The sequence below is a fragment of the Saimiri boliviensis genome, chromosome X, assembly GCF_048565385.1.
Source record: "Saimiri boliviensis isolate mSaiBol1 chromosome X, mSaiBol1.pri, whole genome shotgun sequence".
Lineage (NCBI taxonomy): Eukaryota > Metazoa > Chordata > Mammalia > Primates > Cebidae > Saimiri > Saimiri boliviensis.
Genome location: NC_133470.1, coordinates 59,199,950 through 59,219,566, shown reverse-complemented (window position 1 = coordinate 59,219,566; position 19,617 = coordinate 59,199,950). Strand labels below are relative to the sequence as shown.

Here is a 19,617-nt window from a genome sequence, read left to right as displayed (position 1 = left end):
AACATACAAGGACCTTAGGATGTCTATAATTCAGGGTAAATTCAGGGTTAGTCTAGTAGTCCTCTGAATAAGGTTCTTTTGCTTCTTTTCCCATTCCCTGCATGCTTAAAGCCTAACTACTGTACTCTGCTCCTTTTCTTCTACTTCCTGGCTTCTATGACTTTGCTCATCTTCTTTTTTTGTTGTTGTTTGAGACAGTTTCGCTCTGTCACCCAGGCTGGAGTGCAGTGGCACGATCTCAGCTCATTGCAACCTCCACCTCCCAGGTTCAAGCGATTCTCCTGCCCCAGCCTCCCAAGTAGCTGGGATTATAGGCGTGCACCACCACACTCAGCTCATTTTTGTATTTTTAGTAGAGATGGGGTTTTGCCATGTTGGCCAGGCTGGTCTCGAGCTACTGACCTCAGGTAATCTGCCTGCCTTAGCCTCTCTAAGTGCATTACAGGTGTGAGCCACCATGCCCAGCCTGATGAGATCATCTTTCAAACTTCTAACCCAGTGTTTTTTAAACTGTCCCATCTTAGTAAAAGAACATTTTCTTCTAATGAGAGATGCCATGGAACCTCCATAAGTAATAAACAAGTAAAAGTATTTACCTTGGATAAATCAGGAGGGCTGCCAACATCCCCCCTGCCCCCTGACCCCAGGCATTGCAGTGAAATTTTAGGGCTCCAAGGAACAGACTGAAAACCACTGTCTTAGACCTTCATCACTGTTACATATTCCCCATGGTGGGCCATTACATGGAAACACTCCCTATTACCCTAGAATCCCCTATCTTTGCAACCCTTCTGACCCTGGGCAACTTTCACCATTCCCTTTTTCTGTTCCCAAGCTGTTGAAGAGACTTAAGGAATTAGAAATTTGTGTTAAATGGGTCTGCTACAAATCACTATTGTCAAACTTTGGCTGAGTGGTCACCCTTGCTCAGCCATGCTTTTGTTAATCTTTTGTGAAGACTATTATCATCACATTCACCAGATGGCCAGCCAATGTAGAATTTAATTTCCCTCTTCACCATAAAATCTCTGTAACTTCACTCCTCCTCTTTTACTCTTGTCTTTAAGGAGCTGATTCTGTCTCTACCAAGGCATTTCCAAGGTAATGTCTTTGTTTTTTTTTTTGTTTTGTTTTGGTCTCGCTTCTTTGCCCAGGCTGGAGTGCAGTGGCATGATGACAGTTCACTTCAGCCTTGACCTCCTGGGCTCAAGTGATCCTCTTACCTCTCAGCCTCCTGAGCAACTAAGACCACAGGTGCACACCACCATGCCCAACTAATGTTTAAATTTTTTGTAGAGACAGGGGTCTCACTATGTTGCCCAGGCTGATCTCGAACTCCTAGCCTCAAATGATCCTCCTGCCTCAGCCTCCCAAAGTGCTAAAATTAAAGGCACTAGCCACTGTGCCCAACCAAAGGCAGTGTCTTTACCATTCCACTTTTGTTGTCAATCTAGTCCCTCCCATACATTCTTCCAGGCCTCACTCTATTTATTGATCATCTTCATCATTAGCAGCTAGTTTTTCACTCTACTGGTGCCTTTCTCCTGTCTTAGAAACACTTTCCCTCAACTCATTTTTCAACCTTTTCGAATGATCACTCTTCTCTTTATTTTTGTTTATTTATTTTTGAGACAGGGTCTCTACTCTGTCACCCAGGCTGGAATACAGTGGTGCGATTGCAGCTTTGACCTCTCAGGTTCAAGCCACCCTCCCACCTCAGCCTCCTGAGTAGCTGGGACTATAGGCGTATACCACCACCCAGCTAATTTTTGTATTTCTTGTAAAGACGGGGTTTCACCATGTTGCCCAGGATGGTCTTGAACTCCTGGACCCAAACCATCTGCCTGCCTTGGCTTCATTACAGGCATGAGCCACCACACCTAGCCTACTATTCCCTTTTCTATGCTACAGTGTGAATTATGCTAGAACTGGGAATTTGAAGACCTGAGTTTAAATCCTAACCTAGCCACTTAGTAGCTATGTAACCTTGAGCAATTCAATTCTCAGAGCCCATTTTATTATCTCTAAAATGGGGATAAGAATGTCTATTTCATGGGGTTGTTAAAAGGATCAAATGGAAAAACACACATGAAAGTGCTCTGTAAGGAGTAATACGGTTAGCTGATAAAGAAATTGAGGCTGGGGGGGAGGGGGTGCTAAATGATGCCACATCTATCAAGTGGTAGAAATTGGATTAGTTACCCCAGGTCTGACTGCTAAGTCTAGGCTTTTTCTGCTACTGCATTTTGCTTCCATCTTTTTTATGACCACTCTGTCTCTCCCAAAGACACCTCCAAGTACCTACTATGGTCCAATTACTGGGTTGGGCGCCAAGGGATACAATTATATACAATGATATATTTAGGATACTGAGATACAATTAGTCAAGGTCTCTGATCTTGAGGAGTTTCAAGTCTAGAGACTGACAGATAGTTTTACTGTGATAAGTAACATGAACTAAATGCCATGGTATCTGGGAGGGAAGATAACTACAGAAAGGCTTCAAAGAGGGCCTAACATTTGCTTTCTCTTTTCCAGGCTTCTGTAAGTACCTGTACCTTACTGAGTTTCTTTCTTTCTTTTTTTGAGATGGAGTCTTGCTCTTTCGCCTAGGCTAGAGTGCAGTGGCATGATCTCGGCTCACTGCAACCTCTGCCTCTCAGGTTCAAGCGAGTCTCCTGCCTCAGCCTTTTGAGTACCTGGGATTACAGGCATCTACCACCATACCCAACTAATTTTTTTTGTATTTTTAGTAGAGATGGGGTTTCATCATGTTGGCCAGGGTGGTCTCCTGACCTCGTGATCCACCCACCTCAGCCTATCAGAGTGCTGGGATTACAGGCGTGAGCCATCGTACCCAGCCACCTTACTGAGTTTCTGATTGCTGTTTCCCTCCTCTTCCTTCTCCCTTAACTTGCCCCAAAGTTTTATCCTTCACTTTTTTTCTGTCTACATGTTTTTCCTTGGCAAACTCATCTACACCCACCAAAGCAGAGGCCTCCTAAATTTTTCACATCAGTCACAAAACAGTCTCATAAATTCTACTTGCAATTTCCATCTGTCTATGACTATCCAGTTGTCACTTTAGAACCTAAATTCAGTAAATCCAAAACTAGACTCGATACTTACCCAGTGTCCACTTCTCTATTTCTCTTAAAAGGATGGAGGTGCTATTACCCAACCAGACTCATACTCACTCCTCAAATACGGGAATTAGAGGACACACATGAAGAAACAGGTTTTGAGAGAGAGGACATACCATTCAGGTGCTGTATGTAAGATGGCCTCAGTATCTAAAGGCATGGGGTTAGGGGACTTCCAGAAAGTAAATAAGGATCTGAGTAATTTGTTTTCTAACCATGTAAACTCTTCTTGCAAAAGTAATATCTCTGATAGCTATAACTTCATTTTTTATTGCGTCTTCCTATTTGAAGTATTATAACATGCTAACTTGTATTTCTCCCTCTGCCTCTCTTCTTTTTCAATATTTTATATACACATCACTTCCTTATGCAAAGCTGCAACCATACTGCTCTTAGCTTCTGCCAAACCAGACTGTTATCTAGTCTTTGAATATACCTAAATATACCCTGGCTTTGGGCTTTTGTTCTTCTTTCTCCTGCTTGTCAACAATAAGTATTGATTGAGTAACTTCTATATGCCAAGCTCTATGGTAAGCGTAACACAGTGAACAAGAAATGGCTTGTGCCCTCATGGAGTATATACACTGTAGTAGGAGAGAGAGACAAAACTCAGAAAGACACACACATGAAATAACTGCACAGAAGTGCCAAGAAGGAAACAAACATGAAACAAAGAGAGAATAATAGTTAACTACTTAGAGAGACTAGTCTAGAAAGGCCTGAGGAGTGACATTTATGCTGAAACTTAGAGGATGAAGAATTAGCCATATGAAGAGCATTCCATGCAAAGAGAACTGCACACACAGAGATTCTATAGAGGGACAAAGCTGGCTCTATTCAAAGGACTGAAGGACAGTCATTGTGGCTGCAGTCTAGTGAACAAGGGACAAATGACACATGGTGAAACTGAAAAGAGGCAGGCAGCAGGCCACACAAGGCCTTGGAACAGATTTGTTTATCTCACGTGAGAAATGTTGGTAGCCTAGACTGAGGTATGATAGTGGATGTGAAAAGAAACAGAAGGATAGAAGACACCTTTTGTAGCTAGAATGGACTGGCCTTTGCTGATGGACTGGATGTGAAAATTCAGAAAGAGGGAGGAATTGAAGCTAAATCCTAGGTTTCTGGCTTAAAAACCTAAGTCAATGAGATGGTATCTGGGAGGGAAGATAATTACGGATTATCCTAGGTTTCTGGCTTAAAAACTTAAGTAGAAACCACACTTACTGAGATGGGTGTGGAGGCACATTTGGGGTTAAAAAGCCAAGGGTTCAACGTATGACATGTCTGAAACACCCATGAAGGAAGGGTGTTGGAAGTATGGGTCTGAAGGTCAGGAGGGGTCTGGGCTAGTGTTATGAATGTGGGAGCCATTAGTATAAAGTGTTGATATCTGTCAGGCATTTAAGAAAAATGTTCAAAGTGGGTAGGCCAAAGAAATGCAAATCAAAACAATAGATACTTTTTGTTTGCCAAATTGGATTTTCTTTTTTTTTTTGAGAGGGAGTTTCGCTGTTGTGGGTCCAGGCTGGAGTGCAATGGCGCCATCTCGGCTCACTGCAACCTCTGCTTTTGGGGTTCCAGCAATTCTCCTGCCTCAGCCTCCCGAGCAGCTGAGATTACAGGCGCCCACCACCATGCCCAGCTAATTTCTGTATTTTTAGTAGAAACAGGGTTTCACCACGTTGGCCAGGCTGATCTCAAACTCCTGATCTCAGGTGATCCACCCACCTCGGCCTCCCAGAGTGCTGGGATTACAGGCGAGAGCCACTGTACCCAGTTGCCCAATTGGATTTTCTAAGTGTTAACATCCAAGACAAGTGCAGTGGGACATATTCTGAAACTGTTATTGTAGAAAGCAACACTTTTACCATATATCAAGAGCCTCAAAATATTCAAACACTTTGACCCAGTCACTGGTTCTAGAAATCTACCCTAAGGAAATGGTGACAGATGCATTTAAAGACACTTGTTTATAGCATTACTCAGACTAGCAAAAAACCATAGTCTAAATATTTGACAATAACAGATTAGTTTAAATAATTACGGTATAACTGTAGCATGAAACATTCATGACCATTCACTATCATGGTTTCAAAAGACATGAGGAAATGCTCACAGAATAATGTTAGGTTAAAAAAAACAGGATAAAAAGCTCTATTTACAACATTCCAAATTTATTAGTTCAAATAACTATATATCTGAAAGGAAACACATCAGAAAGTTAACAATGATCATCTATGAGTACTAGGATTGAGGCTTATTTTTAAATTTAAAAATATTCTTCTGTTTTGCAAACTTTCTACAATAAGCACTATTAATTTTACATTCAGGAAAATCTTTTTTTTTTTTCTTGAGACAGGGTCTTGCTCTGTCACCTAGGCTGGATCACAGCTCACTGCAGCCGCAACTTCCAGGGGCTCAAGTGATCCTCCCAGCTCAGCCTCTGGAGTAGCTAGGACTACAGGCCTGTGCCACCACACCTGGCTACTTTTTTTGAGGGGGGGATGGGAGGGTAAAGACAGAGTCTGACTTTGTTGCCCAGACTGGTCTCGAACTACTGGACTCAAGTAATCCTCCTGCCTTGGCCTCCCAAAGTGTCGGGATTACCAGGCATGGGCCACTGCGCCCAGCCTAATCTCGATATTTTTAACCTTAAGACTCATCTCAAATGCCATTTATGTTCTTGTTTTTTTGAGACAGAATCTCATTCTATTACCCAGGCTGGAGTGCAGTGGCTTGATCTCAGCTCACTGCAGCCTCCACCTCTTGGGCTCAAGGGATTCTCCTGCCTTAGCCTCCTGAGTAGCTGGGATTACAGGCGCGCACCACCACTCCTGGCTAATTTTTTTTGTGCAGAGACAGGATTTTGCCATGTTGACCAGGCTGGTCTTGAACTCCTGACTTTAGTGATCCACCTGCCTCGGACTCCCAAAGTGCTGGGATTACAGGCGTAAGCCACCATGCCTGGTATCAAATATCATTATGTTCTGAAACCTTTTCTTCATCCCTTCAACCAGATGTGACCACTCCATCTTTCTCTTGCAGGTTTTTTTTTTTTTTTTTTTTTTGTATAATTATTTGGATACCAAACTCACTGTTTAAACTACCTATTATCTGCTGACAGGCTGCCCCCAACTTCTTAGGAAGGTCAGGATGTTAAATTCCATTTCATATCAATCTAGCACATATCCTCAGTCACTCACTATCCCCTAACTTTATCATTCTTCATGGCCCTTACCAGCTGAAATCACATTATTATTTAGTAGCTTATTGTTTGTTTCTGCCACCAGAATAAAAGCTCCGTAACAGCACTGACTTTATCTGGTTTTCTAATACCTAGAACAGCTCCTGGCACACAGGAAGGGATTAATAAATATGTTTAAGTAAATGAATCGTCTTCAGCTCTCTAGATCAAGTCTCTCTTGAGCTTCAGACTAACAGATACCTCTACTTATCTCCTAGGCACCTTTTTTTCTTCTTTGTTTTCTGAGATGGAGTATCACTCTGTTGCCCAGGCTGGAGTGCAATGGTGCAATTTCGGCTCACTGTAACCTCCGCCTCCCAGGTTCAAGTGATTCTCTGGCTTCAGTCTCCCAAGTAACTGGGACTACAGGCGCGTGCCACCACGCCCGGCCAATCTTTTTGTATTTTTAGTAGAGACAGGGTTTCACCGTGTTAGCCAGGATGGTCTTGATCTCCTGACCTCGTGATCTGCCTGCCTAGGCCTTCCAAAGTGCTGGGATTACAGGCATGAGTCACCGCACCTGGCCTCTAGGCACCTTAAACTCAACGTTTCAATACTAAATTCATACTCTCCCCTTCCACCATCTTCTCTTCTTCCTCTTTTCCCATCTCAGTAAATTTCGCAGCCATCCACCTGAATTAGAAACATGGACATCTTTCCTTGCTGCTTCCTTCTATCCCACCTCCCACAACCAATTGATCACCAGGTTTCCTGTAGATTCATATCTAAATATATTCCCCCATCCCTCTGCCACTGCCATAGTAAACCCTAGTCACCTTTGTGACTTAGCTGGGTCCAATCTTTTCCCTCATTGTTTCCTAACTACTGTTAGACTGTGCTAGTTAAAATGCAAATATGATCATGCTACTATTTAAAAAAAAAACAGCAGGGTGCAGTGGCTCACGCCTGTAATCCCAGCACTTTGCACTTTGGGAGGCCAAGGCAGGTGGATCACCTGAGGTCAGGAGTTTGAGATCAGCCTGGCCAACATGGCAAAACCCCATCTTCATTAAAAATACAAAAATCAGCCAGGCGTGGTGTTGGGTTCCTGTAATCCCAGCTACTGGGGAGGCTGAGGCAGTAGAATTGCTTGAACTCGGGAGGCAGAGGTTGCAGTAAGCCAACAGCGCACCATTGCATTCCAGCCTGAGTGATAAGAGCAAAACTCCATCTCAAAAAAAAAAAAAAAAAAAGAGAGAAACAGAACTACAGAGCTCTTCAGTGACTCTGACATTTATAGAATACTCACCATGTGTCAGATATTGTGCTGTTTTACGTGCTTTTTCCCATTTGTGCTTATTAACCCTGAGATAGGTACACATGAGTCTCAACTTACCATGGGGCTATATCCATAAATTGAAAATATGGTAAGTTGAAAATGCATTTAATACACTTTAGTGAATATCATAGCTTAGCCTAGTTTACCTGCAACATGCTCAGAATACTTATATTAGCCTACAGTTGGGCAAAATCATCTAACACAAGGCCTATTTTATAATAAAGTGTTGAATAACTCATGTAATTTATTGATATTCCCCTGACTGTGTCTTGCTTCTGCACCAATATAGTAAAAAAAATTCTAAGTCAAGCCATCATAAGTCAGGGACCGTCTGTACTATTATTATTTAGATTTCACATATGAGGAAAGCTGAGGTTCAGTTAGGTTAAATATCTTCCCCAAAGTCCAACAGATTATAAGTAAAGCTGGGTCTCAAACCCAGGTCTCTGACTCTACGACCCATATTCTTAGCCACAAATAATAATAGTTGATTTTGAGTGCTTACTGTGTCAAACATTGTGCTAAGTGCTTTATATGGTATTTCTCTTTTAATCCTCATAAACTATAAGAAAGGACCTATTATTATCTGAATTTTGCAGCTGGAGAAATTAAGGTACTGAAAGATCAAACAACTTGCCAAAAATCACACTGATTAATCACACTGTTTGAGTGGGGATTCAAACACCTTACCAAGTTCTCAGCAACAAGTTGCTCCTTCATGTTCCTCACAGCCCAGGCTCTCCTTGGTGTGGACCCTACAACATTCTTCATTATCATTCCTTCCCTCTTACCACCACCCTCTTTGTGTTCTGCCATCACCTAATTGCTTGTAGCTGCTGTTTTTGTCCTACACATCTCCACCCACCAATGTTTCTTTAATGCCTCTGTGGCTTTACTACAGCTGTTACCTCTGCTGGCTAATGCCCTCCTCTCTTCTTCCTCTGGAAATTCCTACGTATTTACATTTAAAGAACTCAGGAGTCACCTCTTCCAGGGGGCCTTCTCCTCTCTCCTGCTCCCTTTGGTTAGGTGCCCCTCCTGTCTGCTCTCATAGTACCTTGTGCATCCCTCCATAACATCACTTTATATTGACATTCTGTTTCTACGCCTGTTTTCCTCACCAGATTGTATGCTCCTCCAAGGCAGGGGCCAGTCATATACAGACACCTGTGCAGTTTCTATCCCGAGTGTCTAGCATAGTTCCTAAACACTATGACCACCCATTAAATGTTGTTTAAAAAACACCACCACCACCACCACCACTAAGAAAGTAAGCAACTTTTCCAAGGTCACACGATGAAGCTGTGTCAGGACTAAGATCAGCTCAGGATGTTACACATCTGCTCCAGTAGTCTGAACAGAGCTCCTCAACCGACGGACCAAAAATGGCCTAGCTTTGAGATACTCTGCGCTTCAGAGACATCTACCTCACCGTACCATATGAACATTGCTATGGTGTGATGTGGAAACGGTTGGGAGACAGTTTGCTAAACTACATTGCTGCTGTTGGCAACCATAACGTAGCAGGAGTCTCACAGGTAGGTATTACGATCTCAACAAAAACAGAGGCTTCTTGAAAAACTCAGTTTGCTCTCCCCAGGGCCTATGCTCAATTAAGAACCAAGAAAGTGACACACACCATTCTGGCCCCCCACCACCCAGCAAGAAAGCATGCCCCCGAAAAGCACTGCCACTGGGTAGCCCTCAAATTATAGCTATTGACCCACCTCTCTATTTTAGCCTGTCTTTGAGACGCCATAGCAACGAGGCTAGGATGAGCCATGGAGGAATTAGCAGTGTGATTTTCAGCTGAGTTGTCCTTGGTTTTGGGCAGCTCAAACTCTGCCACATGATGGCAACGGCACTCAGTTAAGTAGTTTATAAAGTGTTCTCGAGCCCGCTGCAAATGATCTAGACGCTTGCTGGGGTTGACTTGTTTCATGGTGAGGGCTCCTTGAAACGCTGGCACCAACAGATACTTCAGGTCTGTGGAAGCAATCTCTTCCAAATCTTCATTTCGGCTGAAACAGCAAAAAGGAGGCAGTGAAGCCTGGCTGGGCATCAAATTGTGGCCTGCTTCCTGGGGGACAGAAGGGAAGGCTAGGCTCAAAGTGGAGCAGAGGGAGGAGGCACGGGAACAGCGGCCAGTTTCAATGAACGTGGCTGAGCGCTCACACCCAATGCCTATGCAATCAGCAGACACTAGGGAGCAGAGTCGTGGGATATCAACCATCTGGGAAGAGAGGTGGGAAATGTAAACCGTGTACACAAGATCACAGTGGGAAGCAGGAACGAAAGGTTCTCACTGCTAAAGGTTCCCTCCACTCAGGCGCAATGGCTCCACTCGGTAACCATTACTACTATCTCCCCCATACCTGAACAAGTCGAGCTGCTTTAACATTTCGGCAGCCTTCTCAAGGAGGTCCAGGCCCCTGAACACCTTCTCCTGGACTATCCGGGAACCGGCGGGTTCAGTCGCTACTTCTACTTCATCTAGCAGCTGTTTGCTGGTTTCGAACAGCTCTGGGAGCCGCGGCAGCAGTAACTCGTCTTCAGTGGCCATCTTGAGGATAGGGACGCCCGGAAGATCTTTATTCTGGGGTTAAAGGCAACCTTGACGAAGAAGTACTGCGCGAGCGCGGACAAAACCGGAAGAGGCACCTCATTGGTCCAATAGCTTCATTGTTACGAAAGCTTCAAAGGACTTCCGGGAGCCGCAGTTCGCCGGCCCTGGCAACCGTTTCCATAGACTCATTTTGTTACGCAGCCCGTTACAAGTCGTAGGCATCTGTTAAAAACAAACAAGCAAAACCCTAGGCGCTGTTTTACTAGGTGCTCCTCGTCGCCGACACGGGACTGCCAAGTTCTGAGGGCTCTAAGGTCCGGGTGTAGCGAGGCTGAATTTGGAGCGTGAGGAGTGCGAGCGAGCGAGTGCGCTTTATGAGCCGGTCAGGCGCGCGCCTTACCTCACGAGTCGCTTTCTAGGTTGAGGAGTCCAGGGGCTCCAGCCGCCGCGCCGCTCCCACGGTTTTAAGAGCCGGTGGCTTGAGCGAGAAGTGCGAGTAGCGCCTCCCTGCGGCTTCCGTCCACCCACCAGATGGAGCTCCGGATTCCTCCCAATCAATCCTCTCCCGTCCTCTTACCCCTTCACCCCACACACGCCTACAACCCGTAGGCCAGCGTCCTTTGGAGCCCCTCTCAGTAAGCAAGATTGGTAACCGGCAACTCCGGTCGCCCCACAGCCTGCTTCCCTTCGTGCACTTAGTTCCTAAGTCAAATGTTATTTCGGTGCAAACTTTCTTGTCTCCCCACCGCCTTCCACCCTGTGCCCTTCAGCCGCCAAGTCAGGGTTTCTTCTCTGCATCTCTATCATGGCATCTACCACACTGTGTAATTGCTAGTGATTTACAGCTCTTATCAGAATGAATTTGTTTCATCTTTACACCCCTGTGGCTAGCCTGAGTACTCAGTATCAGTCATTATCTGAATAAAAGTAAGTGATCAGTTTGTAAAACAGCCCAGTTATGCAGAACTGCATTGTTCAGTAGGTAGTTACTAGCTACATGTGGCTACTAACCACTTGAAAGTGGCTATTTGAATAGAGATGTGCTGCAAGTGTAAAATACACCCCAGATTTCAAAGACATTAAAAAAAATGTGAAAAGTGTCAATACTTTTTACATGGACTACATGTTGAAATGATAGTCTTTTGGATATATTGGATTAAATATATTAGAATTAATTGTACTTGTTTCTTTTCACTTTGTAAATGTGCCTACCAGATAATTTAAAACTATATTGTAGCTCACGTTATATTTCTACTGGACAGAACTGATGAAAAATATAATTCCAGGACTTCAAAGAAGGGAGTTTTGTTGTATTTATATTGCTTTGTTCAGTTTTGAACAAAGCAATATAGGTACATACTGATTACCTTAGGACGCAGCCTGAATTTTCCTAGGAGATTTAAGTAGCAGGCACACTGTCTGCCCCTGAAAATACACTTTTAAAGTAGTATTTTAAACTACATATAGTTGAGAAGAAAAAAGTTTCATAAAAAACAACTAGAGGGCAATATAGGACAGTATAAAATAAGTAATATGCCATATTGCACAGGCTGTTGGAAAACCAAGAAAGGGCAGGTCATTCCATGCTAGGAGTAGTTCAGATGGCTTCTTAGACGTGACATGCAGTCATATAGAACAATTTCAAAGTTTAAAGGGAAACCCCCAAATCAGAGGAAAAACCTGAGACCAGAAAGGTTAAGGGACTTGCCCAGCCCTTTGTGACAAAGTCAGTGACTTCTGAGTTCAATTGTTTCTACCTCATTAACCTTTAGTGGGTAGGATTTACAAAGATGAAGACCTTTAACGTGGGACAGATTGAAGCCCCAAACTAGAACGGTGCTTCCTAAGAGAGAGAGGAAACTGTGGCACACGTGTAGGTTGAAAAAGCTTCCCAGGTGATTCTAATAAACCTCCCCTTGCAACCCCTGCTTTATAAACTAAGAAGGAAGTGAGGCTTTGGCGAATTACCTATATGGTTTGGCTCTAGCACCTCTAGCAACTCTAGTACTGTCCTTTCAGGATCAGTATTGGCAGGAAATATAAAAGAGAAAAAGAAAGTACTTGTGGAGGAGACTTAGAAATTTAGTAATTGTGAGAGTAAAGATAATTTGCTTCTCTGCACTTGCTTGGATTAAAACATGTCTTTACTGTTCCTTAAGAGGCAAAAAATAAGCAGAACCTTAATTTGGTCCTAAACTTTGTAAGCCATTTTCTTTTCTTTCTTTCTTTTTTTTTTTTTTTTTTTTTTTGAGACGGAGTTTCGCTCTTGTTACCCAGGCTGGAGTGCAATGGCCAGATCTCGGCTCACCGCGACCTCCGCCTCCTGGGTTCAGGCAATTCTCCTGGTTCAGCCTCCTGAGTAGCTGGGATTACAGGCACGTGCCACCATGCCCAGCTAGTGTTTTGTATTTTTAGTAGAGATGGGGTTTCACCATATTGACCAGGATGGTCTCGATCTCTTGACCTCGTGATCCACCCACCTCGGCCTCCAAAAGTGCTGGGATTATAGGCTTGAGCCACTGCGCCCGGCCCTTTGTAAGCCATTTTCTATGGCTTTCAAAATTAGTCTTTTTTTTTGAGACAGGATCTCACTCTGTCACCCAGACTGGAGTACAGTGGCACGATCTCAGCTCACTGCAAACTCTGCCTCCTGGAGTCAAGTGATCTTCTCCCCTCAGCCCCCCAAGTAGCTGGGAATACAGGTGCAAGCCATCACACTTGGTTAATTTTCATATATATATATATATATATATATATATATATATTTTTTTTTTTTTTTTGTAGAGGTGGGGTTTCACCATCTTGCCAGGCTGGTCTCAAACTCCTGAGGTCAAGCAATCTACCTGCTTCATCATCCCAACGTGCTGGGATTACAGACACGATTCACTTTGCCCAGCCAAAATGAGTCTTTATGGGGGATCCCAATTACTTTTAGAGTGCCTATTATATATTAGCATTCTCATTTTAAGGATTGCATTTCATCTTATTTTGAAAGGATACCAAGATTAAAAAGTGGTTAGAAAAAATAGAATAATGGCTGGGCATGGTGGCTCACGCCTGTAATCCCAGCACATTGGAAGGCCAAGGTGAGCAGATCACCTGAGGTCAGGAGTTCAAGACCGGCCTTACCAACATAGCAAAACCCTGTCTCTACTAAAAATAGAAAAATTAGCTGGGCATGGTGGCAGGCGCCTGTGATCCCAGCTACTTGGGATACTAAGACAGGAGAATTGCTTGAACCCGGGAGGTGGAGGCTGCAGTGAGCTGAGATTGTGCCACTGCACTCCAGCCTGGGTGACAGAGCAAGATTGTCTCAGGAAAGAAAGAAAGAAAGAAAATAAAAGGAATAATAAAAACGAGTTGTTTGCTGTGTTTTGTGTGTAAACACTTTATCACATTAAACTGTTGTGCATAGGAGATTTTTAAAAAATCCTAGTTTAGGGTACTTAGCAATCATGAAAGTATAATGATATTTAAACTTTCTGTAGTAGCATAATTCTTTTTCCAAAATAAGTTTTAGAGAGGCCCATAATTTCTAAAAGGAATGATGTATTTGAAGAGGATACAAAGAAGCCTGCCAACTCAGCCACTGGCCCATCTTCCTCAGCCTGCTCAGTGGCACTCCAGGTGAGGGACTCAAGGGCTCTAAGTAACACACTATAAAAAGCACTAATCTGGCCAGGTACGGTGGCTCATGCTTGTAATCCCAACACTTTGGGAGCCTGAGGTGGGAGGATCCCTTTAGCCCAAATCTGCTACTGAATAGCTGTGTGACCTTGGAGAAATTCCTTCCTTTATTCTTTCCATATGTGCTGTGTGCTACCTGAATGGTAGGCATTGAGAATCCGAAGACCACTACCCAAGATGTGAGCTCTTAAGGGGCCTATAGTTCAAATGAAGAGACAGGTAAATGAATAAATAGTAATTTGTTAAATATTTTGAAAAAGGTGTGTTCAAGGTGTTAGAAGCATGGAGAGAATAACTTTGGCCATGAGGGGCATTCTGTTAAAGGTCAAATTCAATAACATGACTTCAGGATCCTTTCTGATCTGCCTGCTGACATCCTTTCCGTTTTGTTCCTTCATGGATCCTAAGCTGCACGTTTAGCAAACTCTCCTAGTTCTCCAAACCTGTCATGGTCTCTTAGCCTTCATGCATTCACATAGGTGGTACCTTCTGCCTGGAGTGTTGTCTTCCTTGGCTGTGCCTGGCAAATTTCTATTCATTACTCATGACTTAGCTCAAAGATCACTTCCTCTGGGAAGCACATCCTGATTTTCCCCTGTGGGTGAGGCTGCTTCCTTCTTAGCTCTTATAGCATTTGATTCATCTTCTTGTGATAGTACGGGACTGTGGCTATCTTTGTCTCCACACCTGCCTCTCACTAAACTGAGAGCTCTTTGAGGCCAGAGAGAGTGTCTTACTCATCTTTGTTCACCCCTGCACAGAACCTGCCACCCATTAAGTAGGAGAGATTCAATGTTGAATGAATGACTTTGTATCATAATAATACCTAACCTCCTCTGAGTGCCCACATCCTGCCAAATGACTATGCTAAGTACTTTACATGTGAAGGAGTTCAGGAGATGCCACCCCAAAATATGCCACTTTGGTATACTGATTATTTGAACGGAGGGCACTTGCGGAACAGTGGATACAGACAGTGGCTGTCTCTGAGCTCCCCTTATCTGCCTAAAGCTGGCGCCTCTAAAAGGAACTTAATTGTCATGAATCCCCTCTCTAGGGATCTTGTCAACCAGGGAAGATTAACTTGGATCGCAGGAGAGACTGGAGGCTGACACCACACCCAGACAGTCACCTGTTCTTCTGAGGGCTGCTTTGAGACAACTTTTATTACCTGAAAGACTTTTTATCTGCATTAAGAAGATGATCTCTATTACCACACATTTCCTTCCCTTGCTCTCCCGTAACTCATGTCGCCACCAGCCCCCAGGAAGCTCCAAGCCTTTATTCCTTTCTGTAATTCAGGATGCTGTATAAGCTTCAATTTAAACAATCCCTATAAACTTCATAAAGTTAATTAGGGAAGAAGAGAGGGAGAGAAAAAAAATAAACTAAACCAAGGTCGCAGCGAATTCAGCATGAATCATGAGGTCAGCTTGCCCTCTGACTCGCTTCCTCATAGTTGTTTGCTGCCTACTGCTTCAAAATCATGTAGACCCTGTTACAAGATTAGAGTTCCCCTTAACTGTTCTATGTCTCGTTGAGTATTCTTCTGTAAGCAGCCAAATGGTGCTTGTTATTGTAATCATCCTCATCCAAAAACCCTGAAGTTGTATAGGTGCAGTTGTCCTAATAATTGCCCATGTACTCACATCATCTGTGCTGTTTTGCCTTGCAAACTCAAATTATGAATGAATCCATAGTTGAACAATACTATTAGCCTGATGATAGCGGCAGGAGGCAGGCAAATCCCTAGGCAGACAGGTGGTGTGCACCTGTAGTCCCACCTACTCAGGTGGCTGAGGCAGGAGAATGGCTTGAACCCAGAAGGCAGAGGTTGCAGTGAGTCAAGATCATGCCACTGCACTCTAGCCTGAAGTAGTTATTAAAAAATATATATGATATATACACTCAGACCCTAATATCAGTCAATTTTTCAAATATTTACTCATGTTTCTCATCACCATACTAATTCTAGTCACCACCAACTTTTTACTGGATGAGAGGGAGCAGGTACCATATCTTTACTACTAATCAGCTGATAATGTAGCTGAACATATGCTAAAACAGCAGCCCTATAAGCAATTCTAACAATTGGATTGGAGGCATTGGCTTCATCTTAGGAATAGCATGATTCCTATCATTCTCTAATACATGAGAATTCCAACCGATATTTATTCTTAACCCCAACATCAATATCCTCCTATTAATTGGGCTCCTAGTAGCAGCAACTGGCAAATCAGTTCCATTTGGACTTCGTCCATGACTTCCATCAGCCATGGAAGGCCCAACTTCCATCTCTGGCCTCCTTCGTTCTAGCACAATAGTAGTAGCAAATATCTGCCTACAAATTTGCTTTTACCCCTTAATACAAAATAGTATAATCATGCAGGCACTTACACTATGCTTAGGTGCTATCACCAATTTATTCACAGCAATCTGAGCTCTAACATAAAATTATATCAAAAAAATCGTAGCATTTTCTATCTCGAGTCAACTAGGTCTCAATAGTTACAACTAGCATTAATCAACCTCACCTAGCATTTCTTCATATCTATACTCACACTTTCTTCAAAGCCATAGTGTATAGGCTCTGGATCTATTATTCATAATCTAAATAATAAACAAGACATCTTTACTTCCTCCTCACTTATCATTGGCAGCCTCACAGGTATACCTTGCCTTACAGGCTTCTACTCCAACAATCTCATCATTGAAGCCACAAGCACGTCATATACCAATGCCTGAGCCCTGTTAATTACACTCGTCGTCAACTCCCTAAAGGCTATATACAGTACCCAAATTATTTTCTTCACACTGCTAGGACAGCCTTGCTTTACAACCTTAGTTGTCATCAACAAAAATAACCTGGGCTGGGTGCAGTGGCTCACACCTGTAATCTCAGCGCTTTGGGGTGGGCAGATTACTTGAGGTCAGGAGTTTGAGACCAGCCTGGCCAACATGGTGAAACCCCACCTCTACTAAAAATACAAAAATTAGCCAGGCATGGTGGCACTCACCTGTAATCACAGCTACTTGGGAGGCTGAGGCAGGAGAATTGCTTGAACCCAAGAGGCACTGGTTGCAGTGAGCCAAGATCGCACCACTACACTCCAGCCTGGGTGACCGAGTGTGACCCCGTCTCAAAAACAAACAATCAAAAAACAAAAATAACCCTGTTCTAATAAACTAAATTAAATGGCTAGCAATTGGTAGTACTCTTGCCAGATTTTTCATCTCCAACAATATTACTCCTATACCTATTCCCCAAATAACTATGCCCCTCTACCTAAAACTATTCTAGGATTTTCAGTAGCAATAGAATTTAATTTCATGACTAACAATCTTAAACTTAAAATCCCCTCATACACGTATACATTCTCTGATATACTGGGGTTCTTCCCAATTACAATACATCACATAACGCCATACTCAAACCTCACTGCAAGCCAAAATACAGCATTCCTTTTATGATACTTAATTTAAATAGAAAAAAACAATACCAAAAAAATGTAGCCCAGCTCTGGAAACTAGCCTTGATCACTGTATCCAGCCAAAAAGGCCTAAGCAGACTCTATTTTCTCTCCTTTCTTATCCCAGTATTTCTAATCTTATTCTCATATAACCCCATTTCCTCAAGTAATCTCAGTCATAATAAAAATGCTGACAAAGATAAACCAGCAATCACCATTAATCAATTACCATAACTACAATGCAGCAACACCTACAGAATCTTCACAAAGCCCTACTTCCTCACGCTTAAAAATCACCCGATTTTTCATGTTTTAAAAATCAGTAACAATTTCTACCTCATCATAATGCACTATTCGCATAATCATAAATAATTCTTTTTTTTTTTTGAGACAGTTTTGCTCTTGTTGCCCAGACTGGAGTGCAATGGCACAATCTGGGCTCACTGCAACCTCTGGCTCCTGGGTTCAGGAGATTCTCCTGCCTCAGCTGGGATTACAGGTATGTGCCACCATGCCTGGCTAATTTTGTATTTTCAGTAGAGATGGAGTTTCTTCACATTGGTCAGGCTGGTCTTGAACTCCTGACCTCAGGTGATCCACCCACCTCGGCCTCCCAAAGTGCTGAGATTACAGGCATGAGCCACCACGTCTGGCCAACCAGAAGTGATTCTAACAATAACCTTAACAACAGGACATCTCAAATAACAGCACTTGAGCCCCAAGCTTCAGGGTACTCCTTAGTAGCCATCATTGTTGTACACCCCAAATCACTATCATTCACACGAAGTAAATTAAAAAAGAACCCCAGAAAAGCACCACCAAAATTTAACACAATACCACAACCTACTCATTCACTAATGATCAACCCTAAACCTCCATAAATTGGTGAAAGCTTTGAAGAAAAACCCACAAAGCCCACTACAAAATTGTACTTAATAAAAGTACAGTCTGACAGAGCAGGTACATCACCATCTTGGACAAGCCCCTCATTCTAAAGTTCACCTTAATGAAAAACCACCTAAATCCAAAAGGCATTAGCCTAACGGCTAAGGTCATAGCAACCATAAACCACAACATTCCAAACTCCTCTCCGACCAGAGAAATTCTAGCCCTGAGATAAACCCCACTCCAGCTGGAAAGATGCTAGTCCTGAAATAACCTCACTTGGGGCTGGAAAGATGTCTGTCCAAGATAACCTCCCCTCTTCCCAGAGAGATTCCAACCCCACCATCAATTTCTTTCCACACATAAACATTCCAAGCTTGCGATAAGCCCCCTCACCCTAAAACCAACGTATACTCTTAGTCTGCAAGAGAAAGTGCTCCTGACCAAAAGAGGCTAGGAGCACCTGTCAGGTTTTACCTAAAGTAAACCTGTCTTTAACTGCCAGCCGCGTTTCATGTTTCTTTCCTCTTAACATAGTCTATATCGTAATTCTCACATGGAATTTATCCATGACCAGTGACATGAAAAATCATCATTGTGCTAGTGATGGTTAATACTGAGTGTCAACATGACTGGGTTAAAGGATACAAAGTACTGATCCTGGTTGTGTCTGTAAGGGTGTTGCCAAAGGAGAGTAACATTTGAGTCAGTGGGCTGGGGAAGGCAGACCCACCCTTAATCCAGGTGGACACAATCTAATCAGCTTCCAGGGCAGCTAGAATACAAGCAGGCAGAAAAATGAAAGGAGAGACTGGCCTAGCCTCCCAGCCTACATCTTTCTCCCATGCTGGATGCTTCCTGCCCTCAAATATCAGACTCCAAGATCTTCAGTTTTGGAACTTGGACTGGCTCTCCTTGCTCCTCAACCTGCAGATGGCTTATTGTAGGATCTTGTGATCGTGTGAGTTAATACTTAGTAAACTCCTCTTTATATATATACATTCCATTAGTTCTGTCCCTCTAGAGAACCCTAATACAGTACTTCAACTATGAGAACTCTAACGACCAACATCCAAAAACCCCACCCCTTAATAAAAATTATCAATCACTCATTTATTGACCTATCAGCACTACCAAATATTTCCACATGATGAAATTTTGGCTCTCTTCTAGGTGTCTGCCTGGCCCTACAAATTATTACAGGACTATTCCTAGCCATACACTATATATCAGATATAATAACTGTATTCTTCTCCATCATACATATCTGTTGAGGTGTAAATTATGGCTGATTTATCCAATATCTACATGCTAATGGAACATCAATATTCTTCATCCGC

The 19,617-nt window shown here is 43.0% G+C and overlaps 1 protein-coding gene across 1 annotated transcript in view; it reads right to left on the bottom strand.

The window, feature by feature from the left end:
• Nucleotides 1-10,458, bottom strand: part of IGBP1 (immunoglobulin binding protein 1) — a 32,346-nt gene extending 21,888 nt beyond the window's left edge. The window contains exons 1-2 of the mRNA XM_010330901.3: nt 10,045-10,458; nt 9,397-9,690 (exon numbers count right to left, since the gene is read on the bottom strand). Of these exons, the coding sequence (XP_010329203.1) occupies nt 9,397-9,690; nt 10,045-10,232 (482 nt within the window). The 5' untranslated portion in view covers nt 10,233-10,458. The remainder of the gene's footprint in view (nt 1-9,396; nt 9,691-10,044) is intronic.
• Between the last annotated feature and the right edge of the window lie 9,159 nt (nt 10,459-19,617).